Raw genomic sequence first — 18,997 nt, 5'->3', positions numbered from 1 at the left:
TTATCGCGTCTAGACAAGACGCGATAAATCGATCCCAGAAGATGGATTGCTTACCACCAGACCCGGAGGTAAGTGTTGACCTACCCTGGGATTTCAATAGTCTTGGGAATAGGTCTTCTATAAATAAGGGTATTGAGGATCAAGCCTATATACAATTAGTTTTTTTTTTTTTTTTAAATGTCATTTTATACAGTTATGTGCTTCACACAGGACTTTTAGGGGGTGGTGAGAACCCTCAATGATGTGTAAACCAAAGTTCAATGCCAAAGCAATTATGAATTATGTGACAATGGGGAAGGGGTAAATCCTGGAGTTTGGCATCAGTGACTATTTACAAGTGTACTCAACAAGAGTTCAAGTAAATGTATGAGATATAAGAAACACTGTCCTTGACAGACAATCCCGTATAACCTGGTCATCAGAAGTCATTAAGAAATAAATCAAATATAACTACCTTCTTCACATTTTCGCCCACGCCAGCCACGTCTGCAATGACAAAAGAAGTCACCCTTTAGATCTTCACATATTTCAGTCCCCTCTTTCTGGCAAGGGTAAGGAGAACACTGATTTGGTAAATCTGGTTAAAAAAAAAAGAATAAAACACCACATTGAACTCTCAGTTTGTTTTCCTGCCTCTGTCAGAATCAAGACATTTTAGGAATACTGGAATTACTATCAGAAATACAAGTGATTGGTGCAACAGATAGAGGCTTCATAGTGCTAGTGTACTGAATTATCCTTCTGTGTCAGGATTTATGCAATGCCACCTCAGTAGCGATCAGCAAAAGCACTGAAGTTGAAGCGCACCTTATTAAAAATGGGAGGACGTTTCTTCCATTATGGGCAAGGGTCCCTATATTTTGGAACTGATGACCCCCAGGTTGGCAAAAATAGCCCAAATTTGCTGACTTTTAGGGAACACAGAAAAGCCCATCTACTTTCCCAGGCTTTTGAGGGAAGGGGGGGGGGGGCAGGAAGAGGGTCAGTGTTGCAGGAAGGGGATTGGTGGTTTAGTTTTGGCTGTTGGGGTGAGGCTAACAGTAGACTGATAGGTTTGTTGTTAGTAAAGACTGTATTTTACATAGCTATCTAAACTGCCATGGGTACACCCTTTTGTAGAGATCGTAAGGGAAAAAAGGAAAAGAAAAAAAGACTGATGTACTACTAATAAAATAACTTCAAACCACTAGTCTATAGACAGTAAAATGTTCCTAACCAGACAAGGCTGAATAAAGTCTGATGACAGACAGAACTCCAGCTGATGTCAGTGGGAGCTCTGCATGTGAAATGACATCAAGTATAGCCGTTACAGCTGATACTATTGTACCAGGCAGCAATATTTCAGTGCAAGACAGCAGTCACTCAGTTCAGGATGGATTTTTAAATCAAATACCAAACTGTTAGCTTGACTGTTCTCACAGAGTGAAATTCACCCATCCAGGCACAAAACCAAAGTTATAAGGCTGCATACCAGGAACTAAGCAGAGGTGGAATATGCCCCTATAAAATCCACTGGCAGCCCCTCTGCAACTGTGGCAATACACAATAAGTAGGACCCTACCAAATTCATGGCCATGACAAATGCATCACGGACCATGAAATCTGATCTCCCCCATGAAATCTGGCACACAGCGGGTGGCTCCTAGCCTGTGCAGGGCTCCAGCTACTAGTCCTGGCTGGGGATGGGGAGGGAAGAGACTTCCTCTTCCCCTACGGGGGCTGCTCCCAGGGCGGGTCAGACCCACCTCCAAAATCTCCCCTTGCTGCAGACAGCTCAGGTGGCTCCAGCTGTCACCCACCCGCCACGTGGAGAGGCTGTAACTCTAGCTCACACACACACACACACACACACACTGTGGCACCAGCTGTCAGCCCCCAACTCATGCAGGAGACTGCCAGGAGAACCAGACGTATGGTAACCCGCCCCTCATACCCTGCGACCCCCACTTCTGCGCTGCTGCTGGAGGTGGTACGGGCGCCGGGCCAGCAGCCTTCCTCTCCGGCTGCCCAGCTCTCAAGGCAGCACCCCGGCCAGCAGCAGGGCAGAAGTAAGTGTGGCAATCCCAGAACCCCCCTACAATAGCCTTGCGACCCTCCCACCCTGACCACTTTTTGGATTGGGACCCCCAGGGTTACACCACCATGAAATTTATGATGTGAGCATCTGAAAATGTGAAACTGACTAATTTTAAACCCTCCTGGCTATGAAATTGACCAAAACGGACCATGAATTTGGCAGGGCCCTAAGAATAAGGGCTGCTGACCCTTTGTGCCCCTTATGCAGGTGCTTTGGGCTACTGGATCTTCATAAACACACATCCCATGGGGCCTTTTCAAAACCTGCCCCTTCACATCAGCATATTTGGAACAGGTACAGAGACCATTCTGTCCCATCCAGATAGCAGAAAGGCCCACACACATAGAGAGGGGTTTCTACATGAATTTTAGCCACAGTACAATCTGCAGGACCATCGGACTTGGCAAAAACTATTAAAATACTGTTGCATATTATGATTCTTCATTGACTCCCTCTTCACTTTGAGCCGATTTTTTTTTTTTTTTTTTTTTTTTTTAAGTAGTTTCACATCTCAGCTTGGATTTGCAGTCCCAAAGTGCTGGAATTTCTAATACTGTTGGTTCACTTCAGTTTAATGCAACAAGGAGGAGTCTATAAAAAAGTTCAAATAAAATCAGGACAAGCAATGCTAGGTTCAGCTATGCATAACAAATGTTTGTAAAATGGGTGCCATTAAAAACTGGACATTAACCACCTGCAGTATATAAATGCACAATGATGGGTTTGAGACATTCCCCATTCTAAGTGGAAACAATACCACAAATGATGGGATAAAAGGTAATTATTAATGCGAGCAAAAATGTTGGAATCTTTATGGTGCCTGTTGCAAGCATTAGCACTATTGTGAAGGCTCCAATCAGGATTGGGTGCCCTCACTGCAGGACACTTCACAAACACACAAGAAGAGAGAGTCCCTGCACCAGAGAACTTACAATTCAGGGTCCCAATCCTGCAATTTACAATTCTTGAGTGGTCCCATGCCTGGCCAGGTAGCTAGTGCTTGGCGATAGTGGGGATGCAGAGCTAGGATTCCCTGCTTCCCTTTTGGGGTGCCTTATGCTCCCAGGAGACTAGAGAACACCCCTCACTCCAAATCTGTTTGAGGCCTCGACAGACTGCAGCCAACAGTGCTTAGAGAAAACAATTTAAGTAGTTTCACAATGCCCACTCTGGCCCCATCCTGCAATCAGGGCAGATGGACTACTATGACTGAGCAGAACCCCAGTGAAGCAAACAGAGCTCCAAACAGACCAAAGGCCAGAGCCTATGCTGTGACAATAAATGCCCTCCACATAGGGCCAAAACCTTGCTCAGCCAAAAATCTACTGGTTTAAATGACAAAAATACTCATAGGGCTAATACTTACCCCCTCCTTTGTAAAGTAATTTGAGAACCTCTGATGAAAGGCACTTTAAAAGTAAGAGCAAAGCATTAGGGGATGGTTTTTGTTGTTTGTTTGCTTGCTTGCTTTTTTAGTATTACTGCATGCGCCACTGGCAATGTTGCCTTGTAAAATGCTTTATAATTGTTCTCTTGTCCCTTCCTTCTCTCATCCCTCCCAAGTAGAAACTGGCCTGTGCCATGAACTGCAGATAAGTCAGCTTAGAACAAGAACAGTTATCGTTACTGGGAGCCAAAAACCTATGTAAACATATTATTTTTGGAGTAGGAGGCAATTGGACTGATGCACTAAAGCAATAACAATAAATAAAATAATATGTTGCACTTAATGTGCTTTTTGTCAGATCCCGAAGTCCTTTTACAAAGCCGAGTATCATTATGACTATTTTACATATCAGAAAAGTGAGGCACCGAGGTTAAGGCCAACATTTTCAAAATGGCCATTGATTTTGGGTGCTCAGATTGAAAGATATATGGCTTTATTTTCAGAGTTGCTGAACTCCAGCTGAAGGTAAGCACATCTTAACATCAGACCCTAGATGTCTCAAGTTGGACACACTAAATTAGTGGCCATTTTTGAAAAACCTGGCCTTAGTTACTCAGCCATCATAATATAGCAAATTAGTAGCACAGTGGAGGAATAAAAAAAAATAAAAAAAAATTAAATTCTCTCCTGACTTTATTCTCTGCACTAATCACTGTTTGATATTGTCTCCAGTAAAGGTTGATAATATTGCTGAATACATCTTCCATTACAGCCAGACTGCTGACAACCTATCAGGAGAGACACCTTATTTTTACCCACTGTAAATCAAGATCACTGCCAGGATGTGCTCAGGCAGCATGTATAGGTCAAATATCACTGACTTCACTTTCCTCTCTCACCTCTAGTACGGTTACAATATGTGTTCTCTGCTCAGCAAGTGTGTGCATAAATTAAGGGAAAAACAGGAAAGATTCTTCATCCACTGGTTCTGATGAGACTAATTGGGCCATCCCTTGACAATTATTTTCTGAAATGTGCTCTGTGCGCGTGCACATGTGTATTATAGGGGGGATGGATAGTGTTACCTCGTCTCCCTATTTTGATGACAAGTCTGGTCTGTTCAGCTACAGAGGACGCAAGACTTTGGGTTAAGTATTTCACAACTAATACGTGAATGATTTCCTTTGTCAGAATAATAGGAACTGTATTTCTCTCATCTTACTCTCTTTGACCTTGAAGGCATGCCTTTGAAACAGTTTACTTTGAAAAACTTTAATAAAACATTTTTAATGATGCAGGCAAAGCAAATCCCTTTGACATATTTTTGAAGCATTTACAGCACAGTGATGTTTGGTTACTGCCCAATAAACATTTTAGAAAGATTCTCAGGGATTGTCTACAGGGGGAAAACAGCATGGGACAGCTACTGCAGAATAGCTATTCTGCACTAGCACCCAGGTGGGTACTCTTACTCCACACTAAGGGAGTATCTACACCTTCAGTGCCGCATCTGCTGCTGTAACGCTTAGCGAAAGCATCACCTACATTGACAGGAGAGATTCTCCCATCAGCACAGGTCCTCCACCTCCCCGAGAGGCAGCAGCTATGTCGACAGGAGAAGCCCTCCCGTCATCATAGCACTGTCTACACCAAAGGTTAGGTTGGTATAACTGTGTCACTCGGGAGTATGGATTTTCCACACACCTGAGCGACATAGTTATACTGACATAAATTTGTAGTGTAGACCAGGGCTAAGAGTGCTTTTGTATGGTCTAGCTTAGTCCGCTTTGGAAGTGGATTAAGCAAACCACACAAGGCACTTTTGGAGGGGAATAAGAGTATCCACATGCAGAGTTAGGCCTGGTCCACACTACAGAGTTATGTCTATGTACAGCAGCTTATGTCAACCTAACTCTAAGTGTCTACACTAAAATGTCGCTGTCGCTGATGTAATTCATTCACTACGCCAATTTAGTAACTCCACCTCAGTGAGAGGTATAGCACCTAGATCGACATACTTAGATTGACACAGTTTCAGTAGACACTGCGTTAGTTATGTCGACTTTAGTGGTCTCCAGGAGGTGTCCCACAATGCCTCACAATGACCACTCTGGTCACCATTTTGAACTCCACTGCTTGGCGGAAGGTACATAGGTATATATGCCCCTCCCCTCTAAATCCCCACAAATTTTTGAAATTCCATTTCCTGTTTGCTCGGCGTGGAGAGCTCACCTACCAACTGCCCAGCTGCCCATGCTGGCTACACGCTGCAGACACACTCCTGCCTGGAGTACACGGGAGGTGGTGGATCTCCTGGGATTGTGGGGAGAAGAGGCTGTGTAGGCACAGCTTCAATCCAGACATAGAAACGTTGATACCTATGAGCAGATCGCTCGGGGCATGAAGGAGAAGGGCTACAAGAGGGACCTGCAGCAGAACCCTGTGAAAGCCAAGGAACTGTGGCAGACATAGCAGAAGGCAAGGGAGGCTAATAGTTGCTCTGGTGCAGAGCTGCAGACATGCCGCTTTTACAAAGAGCTGCTGTTGATACTTTGGAGAACTCAAGAGTCACAGGCCTCCAGAATGAACAATGAGGAGGAGCTGTTGGATGAGGAAGAGGAGGAGGAGAAGTATGGGGGACAGGTAACCAGGGGATCCAGTGGCACAGTGAGCCAGGATCTGTTTTTGACTCCAGAGCAGTAAAGCCAGTCCCTACAGTCCAGTGCGGGTGAGGCTGATACAGAGGAAGGAACCTCTGGTAAGTTTGCAATTTGCTTTGATATTGCAGGGACACATCTGTTCATTTACTCTTTTATAACCTCGCTAGATGAGGTAGTGAAATAACCAGTAGAGGAAGAATTACTATCTGCTTCTCATTCCCCTGTACACTTAGGCAGAGGGGACCCTGCAGAACAGTTTATGTGCACTGGAATGTCCGGTGAATCTTCCATAAAGATCTTGAGGAAACTTTCCTGGAGGTAGTCTGCAATCTTCTGCCAAAGGTTTCTTTGGGGAGGGCTCAGTTAGTTCTTCCACCGTGGTAGGACACTTTCCCATGGCACTCAGCAATTACTTCAGCAGGCACCAATGCAGCACACAGGCTAGCGGCATACGGACCCGGTCTGCAGCAGGATGCATGCATGAACTGTTCCCTTTCAGACTCTGTTACCCTCAGGAGTGAGATGATAGCTAAAATCATCACCACTTGTGGAAAACAGTGCCAGTACTCAGTTCAGTTGCCCTATCCACATATACTCATGCCCTTGAACTACATCGCCCCCTTCTTGTCCGAATTTGCCTGCATCCCACCCCCCGGGCCGTACTCACCACAGCTGGGACTGCCGCCATGCTCTACGAATCCCAACGAAAAAATGTGAATGCAGTGCTTTAAACTTGTGTGCATCAAGGGGAGTGAGTTCAGTATAGCAAATTTCCATTTATCTTGTGAATACACTCACAATAGGACCTCTGAGCATCTTTGCAGCTGGAAACATGTCCTTGAGGGTCTCTCCATCTACACCAGTGGAGCAGCTCAGCCAGATGAGGAGGAGAAGGAAGAGGAGGCAGGATGACATGTTCTAAGAGATCCTGCAAGCCTCTGGTGCTTCAGATACCAAACACAGGGCTTGGAGAATTACCCTCACAGACAGCATGGATGGGGATCAAGCAGAGAGGAGAAAGGCAGAGGAAAAGGAGAGAGACGTGTAGCAGGAGATGCTAGCACTTCTCAAGTGTCAGACAGAAATGCTAGAGACTCTTGCTGACCTTCAAGGTTGAACAGACCCGTGCTCGCTTCCTTCTGCAGCCCATTTAGAACTGCATTCCAAGACCTCCCTTCGCAGCCCCGCCACATTCCACATGGCATCCAAGGCCGCTGGACTACCCCTATCACTCCCGGGGAGGAGTACAGGCAATCTCAGCCACACATACACTGACCTGTGAGAGACAAGGCTGATATGTGTTTGTGAAATGGAAATGAGTGTTCTTTCCCCTTCAAAGATTCTTTTCCCTGTATTTATAAAGTTTCATTCAGTTATAAATATGTTTGTTTGTCTGGGTTTGGAATAAAAGTCTATTTATGGAAATTAAGTCATCTTTATTAGTTCACAACATATACTGGATGGGGCTGAAATCATTCACAGATAATAGCAATAGTTGTATTTGCAATGTTATATTTTTTACACACATAGCACTCATTACAAAATTCATACTAAGGTGCATAAAACCAATGCCAGGCAGAGCACACTAAAGCAACACAAATTACTGTAGCTCATTATTAAAATGGTCTTTCAAAGCCTATCTGAGCTGAATAGCTCCCCGTTGAGCTCTTCTTATAGCCCTGGTATCTGGCTGCTCAAAATCCACAGACAGCTGTTCTACCTACACCCTCCACTGCAGTAGAAATTTTTCTCCATTTGCTTCAGATATTATGAAGGACACAGCAGGCAACTATAACCATTGGGATATTTTTTTCACTGAGGTCTAATTGCATGAGTAGACAGCGCCAACAGCCTTTCAAATAGCCAAAGGTACATTCAACTGTCATTCTGTACCTGCTGAGCCTGTAGTTGAAGTGCTCCTTGCTGCTGTCAAAGTGGCTGGTGTACGGCTTCATGAGCCATGGGAGTAAGGGGTAAGCGGAGTCTCCCAGAATCACTAGTGGCATTTCAACATCCTCAATGGTAATCCTCTGTTCTGGAAAGAAAGTCCCTGCTTGCAGCTTTCTGAACAAGCCTTTGTTCTTAAAGATGCATGTGTCATGCACCTTCCCTGACCAGCCCACACTGATGTTGGTAAAATGTCCTCAGTGATCCACAAGCGCTCGCAATACCATAGTACATCAGCAGAAATGGTTACTTTTCTATGTGGCAAAGTGGTCTGGAACCAAAATAGGGATATGCGTGCCATCTATCGCCCCACCAGAGTTCAGGAACCCCATTGCTGCAAAACTATCCACTATGTCCTGCACATTGCCCAGAATCACAGTCCTTCGTAGCAGGATGCGATTAGAGGCCCTGCACATTTGCATCACAGCAACTGTCACAATGGATTTCCCAACTCCAAATTGATTCCTGACTGACCAGTAGCAATCTGGCATTGCAAGCTTCAACACAGCGATCATCACTCGCTTCTCCACTGTCAGTGTAGCTCTCATTTTGGTGTCACTGAACTGGAGGGCTGGGGCGAGCTCCACACACACATCCAGGAATGTGGCCTTGAGCATCTGAAAGTTCTGCAGCCACTGCTCATCATCCCATACCTGCATAATGATGTGATCCCACCCGTCAGTGATTGTTTCTTGGGCTTAGAACTTATGCTCCATCGTCTACAGCTGCTCCATGAATGCCAACAACAAGCTTGGATTGTTTCTATGTCCTACAGCAATCTAGCCTCCAAGGAATTGTCACGTTCCCCATGACTACTCTGGCGGCTCTGCAGATACTGCAGGATCAGGCGAGCCATGCTCGCAACGCTCATCACAATAGTGCAGAGCTGTGCAGATCCATGCTTCTCACACAGATGGCAGACAAGCAGGTTTGGGGGGCTTTTGACGAGAGGCGTGAAATATTATGGGATGCAGATAAAATCTGGGATGGAGAAAACTGCATCCTGGAACGTTGAAACCATGTCCCCAGTCACCCCTGCGCAACTCGTTTCCCTCATGAGGCATTGCAAACCCTTCCCAAAATACCCTACACTAGATGGAGGCGAGTTGCACAGTGGGATAGCTACTCATGGTGCACTGCTCTCTGCATCGATGGAAACGCTGCTAGTGAGGACGCACACTGCCGACACAAGTAGCATAGTGTGGATGTGCAAAAGTGATTTAATTACTGCAGCAGCTGTACATCAACGTAATTTAGGTCAACTTAATTTTGTAGCGTAGACTTGCCCTTCGTGCGGAATAGCTACTGCACTTTGAATTCTGTCTAGATTATTCTAGAAGAGCTTCCGCATGTAGACAAGCCCTAAGTTTCCACTGTCCATGAAGGATGTGTGCCTATCATCTTAGCACCCTTCTTAAATCATGTATACCTACAGTGTTTTTAAACTTTACAGAGACTCAAAAAATAAGTTTAGCCATTTTTGCTGCAGCAAATTATCCAGTTTCCCTGTAGCAATAGTTTTGTATTTATTTTTGAATTAATGCAATGGATGGCACGACATTTCCCCCTCCCCCCCTCTTTCCTGTTGAATACTTAATAGTACCTAGTAATGGTAACTGGATTAAAGGATAGTAAGGTACAGTTCAGACACACTCAAAAAAATACCTGTCAATTGTGATCCTGCTTATTATAAAGACTCAATCATTTCTAAAGGACAAAGGGAATAAGTAACTGGTGGTGGTTTCTGTAGCTGTATATGGTGTGTTAGGGGGGGGGGGGTGAAGGAGGAGAAGGAGAAAGGAACTCTTAAAATAGCCCCAAAGGGCTAAATTCCCTACATTTATAGTATTTACATTCCCCCCCAATAATTCTGTCCATTTCTATCAAAAAGTGATAAGACTACAGTAACCCGAGCAGCTCTGCAATTAAGGTAACATCAAGAATTTCTAGTCAGGACCAAGTTATAGAGAAGATAAGAACTTATCTTAGGCCTCAGTAATAATTCTGTTGCGAGAGAGGGAGGAAGGCACTAGAGAACTGTTAGGGAATGGAATGTGGTTAGCCTGCTGCCATAGGAATACATATTTGTAATAGTTTGTCTTGAAATGCCAAGAATGTCTGAGAATCACTAGCCAAAGCCTTTGCACCTAGCCCTCCTTGAAAGGCTCACCGTGATAATCAAGGACACTCAATCACAAACAAGGCCTAAATGTCTTCCCTCCCCCCAGCTCTGCAGAGCAGAGCAAACCCAACCCATTGAAAGGGCACGAGGAAGGCTGCACACTAGGAAAAAGCAGCTATACAGGCTGCACACCACACATGCACACCTGCCAATGTCCCCCCGAGAAAGTCTCTGCATAGCTGACAGGCCATACGGAAGGGTGGGGAGCGGAGGGGAAGGAGTGGTCAGGGAGCAGGGAAACAAGCAAAGAAACAGCAGCTCTGAGCATGTTCCTTTCCCTATGCAGACCAAAGCTTGTGTACAGTAAGCTTAACATTGTCCAAAGCAGCATTAACTAGCCTTGTACACTTTGTGATGCTCTTCAGAGGAGCCTAGTAGACAAAATGAACAGACAGGGTTGGTGCCCAAATTTTCAGAGGATCCCCGGCCTCTGCATCTTTTCCTACACACTCCATCCCTACCTGTTCTGCAGAGCAAAATGGGAGAAATACAGTGTGACAATAAAATAAGTCCAAACCCACTGGGAGTGGAAGAATTAACTACTTTATTCTTTGTATAGTGCCAACATTGCGCTGGATGCTTTGTTCCTTTGCCCACATTGGTTTGTGTGTAACACACGGTCTGACTAGGCTCTTGCACTAGTTTTGCAACAGTGTAATTCTAACAACTTCATTAGAATTATTCCCAATTTACATCAGTATAACAGGAAACAGAATCAGGCTCTCAGGGCCTTTGTCTCCATCCATTTAGATCTCCTAGCACAAGTAAGTATTCTCTTTCCTCGTATTCAGATATCACACCCTAATTTATAAACTTCTAGTTTTTTTTCAAAATTGACATCAAAACGATGTCTGAAAATAGCTGAAAGTCTGAAAATAGTAATTGCCACTTGTGACTTCTAAATTTATCTTCTGAGATTTATGAACTTTTTGGATTAAAACTGCACTGGGAATTTGTCAAATTACAACATCATCTACATGCCTCATTTAAAAAAAAAAAAAAAGCATAATCATAGATTTTAAGGCCAGAAAGAACCATTACATCATCTAGTCTGACCTCCTGCATAACACAAGTCATAGAATTTACCCAGTAATGCCAGCATCAATTTTATAATTTGTTTGAATTACAGCATCTTTTAGAAAGACTGTTATAAAGATTTTACATGACAGAGAATCTTCATATCCCTTGGTAAGCTGGTCCAATGGTTAAATTACCCTCACTGTTAAAAGTGTGCACCTTATTTCCAGTCTGGATTTGTCTAGCAACAACCTCCAGCCATTGGATCCTGTTATATGTTTGTCTGCTATGTTGAAGAGACCCTTTACCATCTTGTTTTGACAAAGAAATGAGGTCACTGAGAAGTGTCAGACTTATGGAGTCCTTGTGGTCAGGTGAGCATAAGGACTGAAATGATAGCAAATTCTGAGAGTAGATATAAGATGGAGGGGCTCCTTCCACACCTTCTTTCCCTGCCCCTGTGTACGCAAGCAATGGCTGGCCACAATCCAGCCATTAGTTCATTACATTTGTATGCCCTCTGTTTTAAACATTTCTGGATTTTAAACTGGAAAGAATATATATGATTATAGTGCTAAACCTCTTAATCTACAATTGGCCAAATTCTTAGCCCCTTCCTCAGCTTTTATTCATCCTTACACAGGTAAACGCCCTTTGGCCCAATATTTCTAACACATTTATGAATTATTCAGATGATTCTTTTACATTATGTAAGTCATGTTGCTGAATTTTGTAAATTCAGATCTTACATTTTTGCTTATTAGTCTTGGAGTTCAGATACAGCCAACTCTGTCAACAGTTTAGGGAAGCTGTTGCAGTGCTAATGGATTTTAACCTTGAAAACTTAGTGAAGTGGTAATTGTATCCCTCTTTTGTGAATAACTCCCTAACATTGGTCATGAAATCCTACCAATCAAACTGGACCATAATAAGACACTGAAATACATAGGAAAAATTGACGTGATTAGCTATAAATAATGCCTGTTTACTCAGTTGATTTGCTTCCCGGGTATATTTAGAATTGTATCTGCTTACGAGTGAAATTTTTTTTTGCTACTTTATATTTTTAACACTATGGTGCCAACATAGCTATGGGAGAGGAAACTGGATAGTTTTCATAATGGTTAACTAAATTCCAACTGCAGAATCTTTATCATTAATAAATTCACAGGCCAGAAAGAACCCAGCTTGACTTTCAACATGATTCCAAGTTGAGTTTTCAGGTTGACAAATCCATCTTTTTACTCATGACCTGAATAAATGTGATTTGGCAGCTTTTCATACAACACAGAAATTTGTCATGTGATGGATGAAATTCACCGTGTGCAGAAAGTCACCAAAGTCCCTCTTAAGTATCAGGGGGTAGCCATGTTAGTCTGTAGCCACAAAAACAACAAGGAGTCCGGTAGCACCTTAAAGACTAACAGATTTAAAATGACTTAAGGTGAAATTCAGGCTTAACAGAGAAGAACCAAACTTTCTTTTTCTTTCCTTAGAAAAAGAAGTTAAAGTGAGGAGCCGAGCCCAGGGAAAGACCTAATTGTAAATCCTAGTTCTTGTCTCTTGCTTCCCAGATTGCCCAGCCCTTGAGAAAGCGGGGGAGAAAAAATGCCCTGCATCGCTAAACACAAACCCTTTGGAAGACGAAGGAGCAGCATTAATGGATTCTGAAAGGAATAAAGTCTCAACTGGTCCTTCAGCTGGAAGGGTGCCACACATGACATAAGGTCCTCAAGAAAGCAAATGGGTAGGAGGGGTGCTAAAGTTCTATCAGAATGGAGATGACTGAGATGACTCCCCACCTCAAACCAAATGACTGTTATGCTTAGTTGTAATATACAATATGAAAAATGCTTACTATGAACGCATGTAAGGAAATCTGGACTTCTTGTATACGGTGACCCAAATTTGTCAATACAAGCTGAAGAACAGAAAATGAAATTGTTATTATTATGTGCCAGCTGTCACAGTGTGTAAATTGATATCTGGCCTGATGATGTTTCGTTAAGCAAGGCTCTGGAGGGAAGGTACAAAATCCATGCTAAACTGCAGCCCTTCAGATGCCTTAAAAATTCTTCTTAGTTCATATAAATATTTTAGCTCTGATGTTCAGTTGAACAGTTTATAATTCTACTGTACAATATGATTATTCTACCAGATGCTACTATTGTGCTAAAAGGATCTTAGTAGCTACTAAAGGCTGACCTACTAAATAGAAAAGATTTCTCTCAAATCTAAAAAGCATATAGAGTTTTCTAAAACTGTTGATATATGTAATGTTAAATACTAAATGTAAAGCAATGTGGTGGTATGACAATGATACACAGAATGTAAAAAGCAACAGGTCTGCAAGCTATATATATATATATATATATATATAAAGAATGTAAAGTGTTTGTGTATGTCATTCTATAGATATAAATAAAATATACCCACTTTAAAATCATATGAGGAGCAATTGGTTCTATTTCAGGATGGAATAGAGGATCTCTATTACATTCTTTTGGACAGACTGGCTGTCCCACGTTCCAATGTTAGGCACACATACCAGCACTGCCAAAAAGTGAAAGTAATAACTGTAACTCACCCAAGTATTTCGGGTAAAAATAGTCCTGTGGGAGAAAGAAAAAAGCAAAGATTTATTGGAATAATATTCGTTTTTATTATCAATTTTATTAATTTTTAACTGCTGCTGCTAGTTTGATGGTCTAGCCTGGTGGCGGCACAACGGGGTCCAAACGTAGGACTCTTAACTTCTTTTGCCCTGGGCCAATGGAGACAGAAGATAATGGAACGGATTACTTTGATCTGAAGGGGGAAGGGGAAAAAATGGTTTGTCTCAAAGAATTTTTTGACAGCTGACCTATGAAGTGGCACTGGCAGTGACTGAACAGGAAGCCACTTACCCACTATCCAAGAAGTAAAGATGCTGATCATGGCATGAGGTAGAGGAAGTAAGAGGTATCTGGGGATAAAAACCAGAGGGAAAAGTACAGAATCATTTAGTCACCCACTGTCCCCTCTTTGGAGTCGCTCTGCAACAGCAGAACTCTGACATCACCTTCACCATTAGAGTAAAAGCCTAAATTTCTCCTTTGCCTCTAGAACGAGGAGCACACTATTACTCTGAAGAGCTTCCCTTATAAAACTGCCCAGTAACGTATACAGCTAACAATATCTGTTGAAAGAAAAGAACACTCTGAGCATGCAAATATGGGGACGCACCACAGCAGCATGGTTTAGAACAGTGTGTTTCTCAACCTTTTGATACCAGGGACCAGGTTGCTGCCTTCCTAAACTGTGTCAGGGAGATCTCAGGGACCGGGGCCAGTCCATGGAACAGTTATTGAGAAACACTAGTTCAGAAGAGTCAATATATTTTTACAATGCATTTTTTACATAGACCACAAATTGCCTTCAGAGGTCTTTGAAAAAAATCGACAAAACTTGTAGCTACAGAAAAGATCTCTTTACAATGTTACATCGCCCTTAATACTTTCACTTTAAATTGCTAGTTTAAAACATTGTTAAAACTAAGGTTAACAGGATGACTCAGGATAAAGTACTGACAATTTCAGGGATTTAAATTTTGTTGCTTGAGTTAAGCATACTCTTCCCCCAATGATCACAATATCCTACATGTAACTGTCGGTCTTTGTGAGGCCACTTGAAAGATTTCAGTACAATTCCAGTATCTACAGTGAGGTTGAGATGGGTTTGACGACATGTTTTGTAATTATCTTGTGTACCACAAGATCCGTTTAGGCAGCAGAATTCCCAAGATTCTGAAACTACTCTAAACTCCTATTACACATGCGTGTGCGCATTACCACATGCACACATGCATTATACACACACTGATACAACACACGTGGACTGTCAGCTGCAATCCAATTGACCAACTAGGTCATGAAATCTAGAATAATTTTGCATTATCTAGACGATCAAAAGCTTTTGGTGAACAAGCTCCATTTGCTGAACCACAGCTACATGATCTCATAACCTAAAATCAAAGAAGCTTCAGTAAAGACTAGTTAAAGCTGCAGCACATTTAGATTAAAAGGACATACAGGGCCAAGAACCGCTGAGCACATGCACTCTCAATGGAATCACTAAAAATCTGGGTCACTAAGGACTCAGTGAGGACCTCAGAATCTGGTCCTTAGCATAACATTTAGACCAGGTTTCTTTGGTTTTCAGATATTTTTACTGCTTTTCAGCCACAGTAAGAAATCAAAGCTTTGAAAAACGTGGAGCAAAAATTGTATTTATTTTTATTTTCACACTAACAGTTTAAGTACTTCAAAGAGCACCAGGATGTGCACTTAACAACATACTGAGCCACAGTCAGTACTTGAATTGTAAAAGATGTATGTATATGATGGAATGATCTGAAATTTTCTTTAAATCTTTCCCCTTTGTTAACCTACAGCTGTGAAAAATGGGGATGTAGCACAACCACAGATACCAGCCCAATCAATTTACTGGCAAAAACAAATATTTGAAGTGAATCAAAAGGGACAGAAGTGGCCTGTTTCATGTACATTCATCTAAGTTGGCTGCTATTACGACTGTTGGAGCTCTGTTACAAGAAGAAGCAGGGCAGAAAAATCCACTAACCTACTTACCTGTGATGAGTAAGAAGAATATTTGGAAAGTACCATCAACTTGTTCAGAATCCAAACTTCCATTTAAAAATTATTAGCTGTTTTGGTTGCAAACATAACCTTCTAAACACAAATTCAGCGTAAACTAATGCAATGCTAGTTTACTGAGTCTGTGGACAAAACTGTGCCTCTGCTACTGCTCAGGGCTTTTCAAACAGCAACAAAATGAAACTGACCAGATGTTTGTCCACTATAAGTTGTGGTCCAGAGACATACAGGTTAAGTAACTAATTTCAACTGAAGTCTACAATATAATTTTAAACTCTTTTCTCCCTTCCTCCAATGGCCCATTTATTTATTTTACACCAAACTCCTCCCTTATCAATAATAAAGATCAATATTACCTCTCAGACTGTAGATGACCTCTTTGAAGTGTGACAAAGAGTGAACCAATTTTAAATAAAAACGAGACTGACTATGGGTTTTAATATAATTTGCTCATGATAGTTTAACTTTTTATTTAATGGGTTTAGTTCTGAGCTGTAATTAAAGTAATAACAAAAGCGGAGGTGAAAATGACTTCCCCATCCACCACGTTCAGGTGAATTGTTGCAAATTTCCAAAGAGCTAGTGGTTCTGTGGTTTTGGTTGGCTAAAACCAAAGGATTAACCCAAAAGGAATGCTGAATTACTTCCGATCATTAGAACAGAAAATGACTTAATGTCAAGGTGGTATTGTTTTGCAGGAGCACTGGTTAGCACTTTGTATTATTAAAGCTTTGAAATGTTTCTAGTCTGTAGAATAATACAGTGAAACTTACCTGTTTTCTAGCACGAGCACTGAGCTCTATATCCCCATTTCATAGATTCTGATGGCCCAAACCTGAAAAGTGCTCTGAACCCTCAACTCCCATGGATTTCAGTGGGAGTTGAGGGCCCTGAGCTCCTTGCAGAATCAAGCCCCTACTAAATAGTCACACACACCTCAAAAAGTATGCAAAATAAAAGAAGTCTTCCATTCCATTTTCAGGATCTTATAAAAATCAAAAATAATACAAAGAGAAATATTTTGTGGCTTGCTAATATATCCATAATATTAAAAAGTGTGGTGAGAGATGCACTCAACGCATTGTTTAGTTTTGAACTAGCTGACTTAAACTTAGTCTGTTGACATCTCACGATTCAGAAAGCCACGTAGTATCTATAGCATCAATAGCAATAATTTATTAGCTGATCCTTTTGTGGCCACTCCAGTGGCAAAACTAACCACATAAGTACAGTCAATGTTAGTTTCCAGCTAGGACTCTAAAGAATGGAATTAACACTGACATATTGTCACCCCTTTCCCTTGGATTTGTTTTTACAGTAACTGTTGGAATAAAAAAAGATACGAGGCACATGCTTTATTTACCCAAAATTATACACAAACATCTTTCAGACCATAACGCATAGAGATATTCTGTCAACCTCACCAGTCAGCATAACTATCCCATCCGTCAATAATATCCCACTCCAAATGAGGGGAAGGCAAGCACACTCCAGCCCTGCTTGACGGAACTGTTAACCTCCATCAGAGAATGGCCTCCATCAGTGCAGGTATGAACAATTCCAAACTCTGTGTGCTCCCATCAAAACAGACAAAATGTTAATGCCTCTTACTTGTGGCTCAATACAACGTCTCATTGTGTCTGGATCATACTTGTCAATCAACCTACTTTTGTACCTAGGGAAGCCTCAATTTCCAAGGATGGCGTTGCATAACCTGCAGTATCCAGTGTTGCCTGTGTCATCTGTAAATAAGCAGTTTACAATGTGACATGTGCCCCCGCACAGATCTCAGGTAGGAACAGAAAAAGGAGGGAGGAGAAGGTCCAGGAGAGGTCTCACATGATCCAAGTCTCCTCCCCTCCACTGAAGTGGAAACTATGGCATAGGGCCAGTCTCTCCAGACAGGCTCTTGCTTGCCTTCTTCCATTGCGTTCAAGAGAAAGGAGACCTTTTCTTCACAGTCCAGGAGATACAGACTCATTTTTAACTCAGGAGATTTAAATACTATTTAAAAAATGAGTCTTTCAATGTGATGAATACAATTTCTTTTCCACTTTCTGTTTCCATCATTCCACGGTAGAAGAATTTTTATAGGTATTTGGTACTTTTACTTCAGTTTATTTTAAATCCACTGCATGAAACTCATCTCTGGCATCACCACCCCAAAGCTAGTGAAGTTACACCAGCGTCATATTTGTCCCACCACATTTTTAGAGAAGATGGAAGAACATCAACTCAGAAAGCAGTCCTTAGGTAAGTCACAGTATATAAATAGCTCTTCTGAAAGCATAACCAAGATCTTGCTATAAGAGGGAAATTTTCCCACTGTGGCTAACACTAAATCAGCAATATTGGGATCCCTAGAGTAGATTGTCTATCAATTGCCTCTGTTTTGTTTTAATGTCATATCATGTAACCCTTATCAGAGCCGGGTCTAATCAACACAGTGCTTAAACACTGGTGGCAGCGGGTGAGAGTTTATCTACACTAGAGCTTCCAATGTTGTTAACACCAGCAGGTCTACTAAACAGTGTTAGCAAAAGTGGGCCGTTTTATGAACATTTTCCCAATGTAGACAGGGACACAGTCTTTCAAGTGAGACAACTTCTGAATTTCTAATATTAAACAACAACAAAAAGCAGGGGAGGGGAGAAAGACTCTTCTCAGGCCTTCTTTAGACTTCACAAACTAAACATAAAAGGACATAAAAGCCTATTTACTTTTTCTTTGCACCTCCACTTTAATAGCCTAGCTTTTTTTTACCCTCAGGAAACAAAATGCAGCACAACAAAACCTGCATCAGAAAACTATGCTTTCCCTAGCAGAAGAAGGGAACCATCTTATCGACCTTCATCAGGATAGGTACTCTATAGACCCATGGAATCAGCACAATAACTTGAAATTGAATTAGTTTGGTTTTCTGGTCTACTTGCAACATTTTACAATTAAGTGACAACCCCTGCACCATTTACTGTTATTCAAAACCTTACATGGATCTTGCCTTCCACTTTCTCTTTATCGAGTAGGTTTTCATCTAGGATTCATAGATTCCAAAACCAAAAGGGACCATTG

General features: G+C 42.0%; 1 protein-coding gene across 8 annotated transcripts in view; it reads right to left on the bottom strand.

Moving 5' to 3' along the window:
• Window positions 1-18,997, bottom strand: part of GAS6 (growth arrest specific 6) — a 72,917-nt gene that overhangs the window by 41,858 nt on the left and 12,062 nt on the right. For 3 of the 8 annotated variants that reach the window (XM_065591762.1, XM_042861410.2, XM_008174310.4), the window contains exons 3-7: window positions 14,177-14,235; window positions 13,858-13,882; window positions 13,129-13,191; window positions 3,444-3,486; window positions 455-577 (exon numbers count right to left, since the gene is read on the bottom strand). In XM_065591762.1, the coding sequence (XP_065447834.1) occupies window positions 455-577; window positions 3,444-3,486; window positions 13,129-13,191; window positions 13,858-13,882; window positions 14,177-14,235 (313 nt within the window). Of the gene's footprint in view, window positions 1-454; window positions 578-3,443; window positions 3,487-13,128; window positions 13,192-13,857; window positions 14,079-14,176; window positions 14,236-18,997 lie in introns of all 8 variants that reach the window. The other 5 variants (XM_065591757.1, XM_065591749.1, XM_065591767.1 and 2 more) reach the window with 4 other exon arrangements.

This window comes from Chrysemys picta, chromosome 1, assembly GCF_011386835.1.
Source record: "Chrysemys picta bellii isolate R12L10 chromosome 1, ASM1138683v2, whole genome shotgun sequence".
NCBI classification, from domain to species: Eukaryota; Metazoa; Chordata; order Testudines; family Emydidae; genus Chrysemys; species Chrysemys picta.
This window is presented reverse-complemented; position numbering and strand designations above follow the sequence as displayed.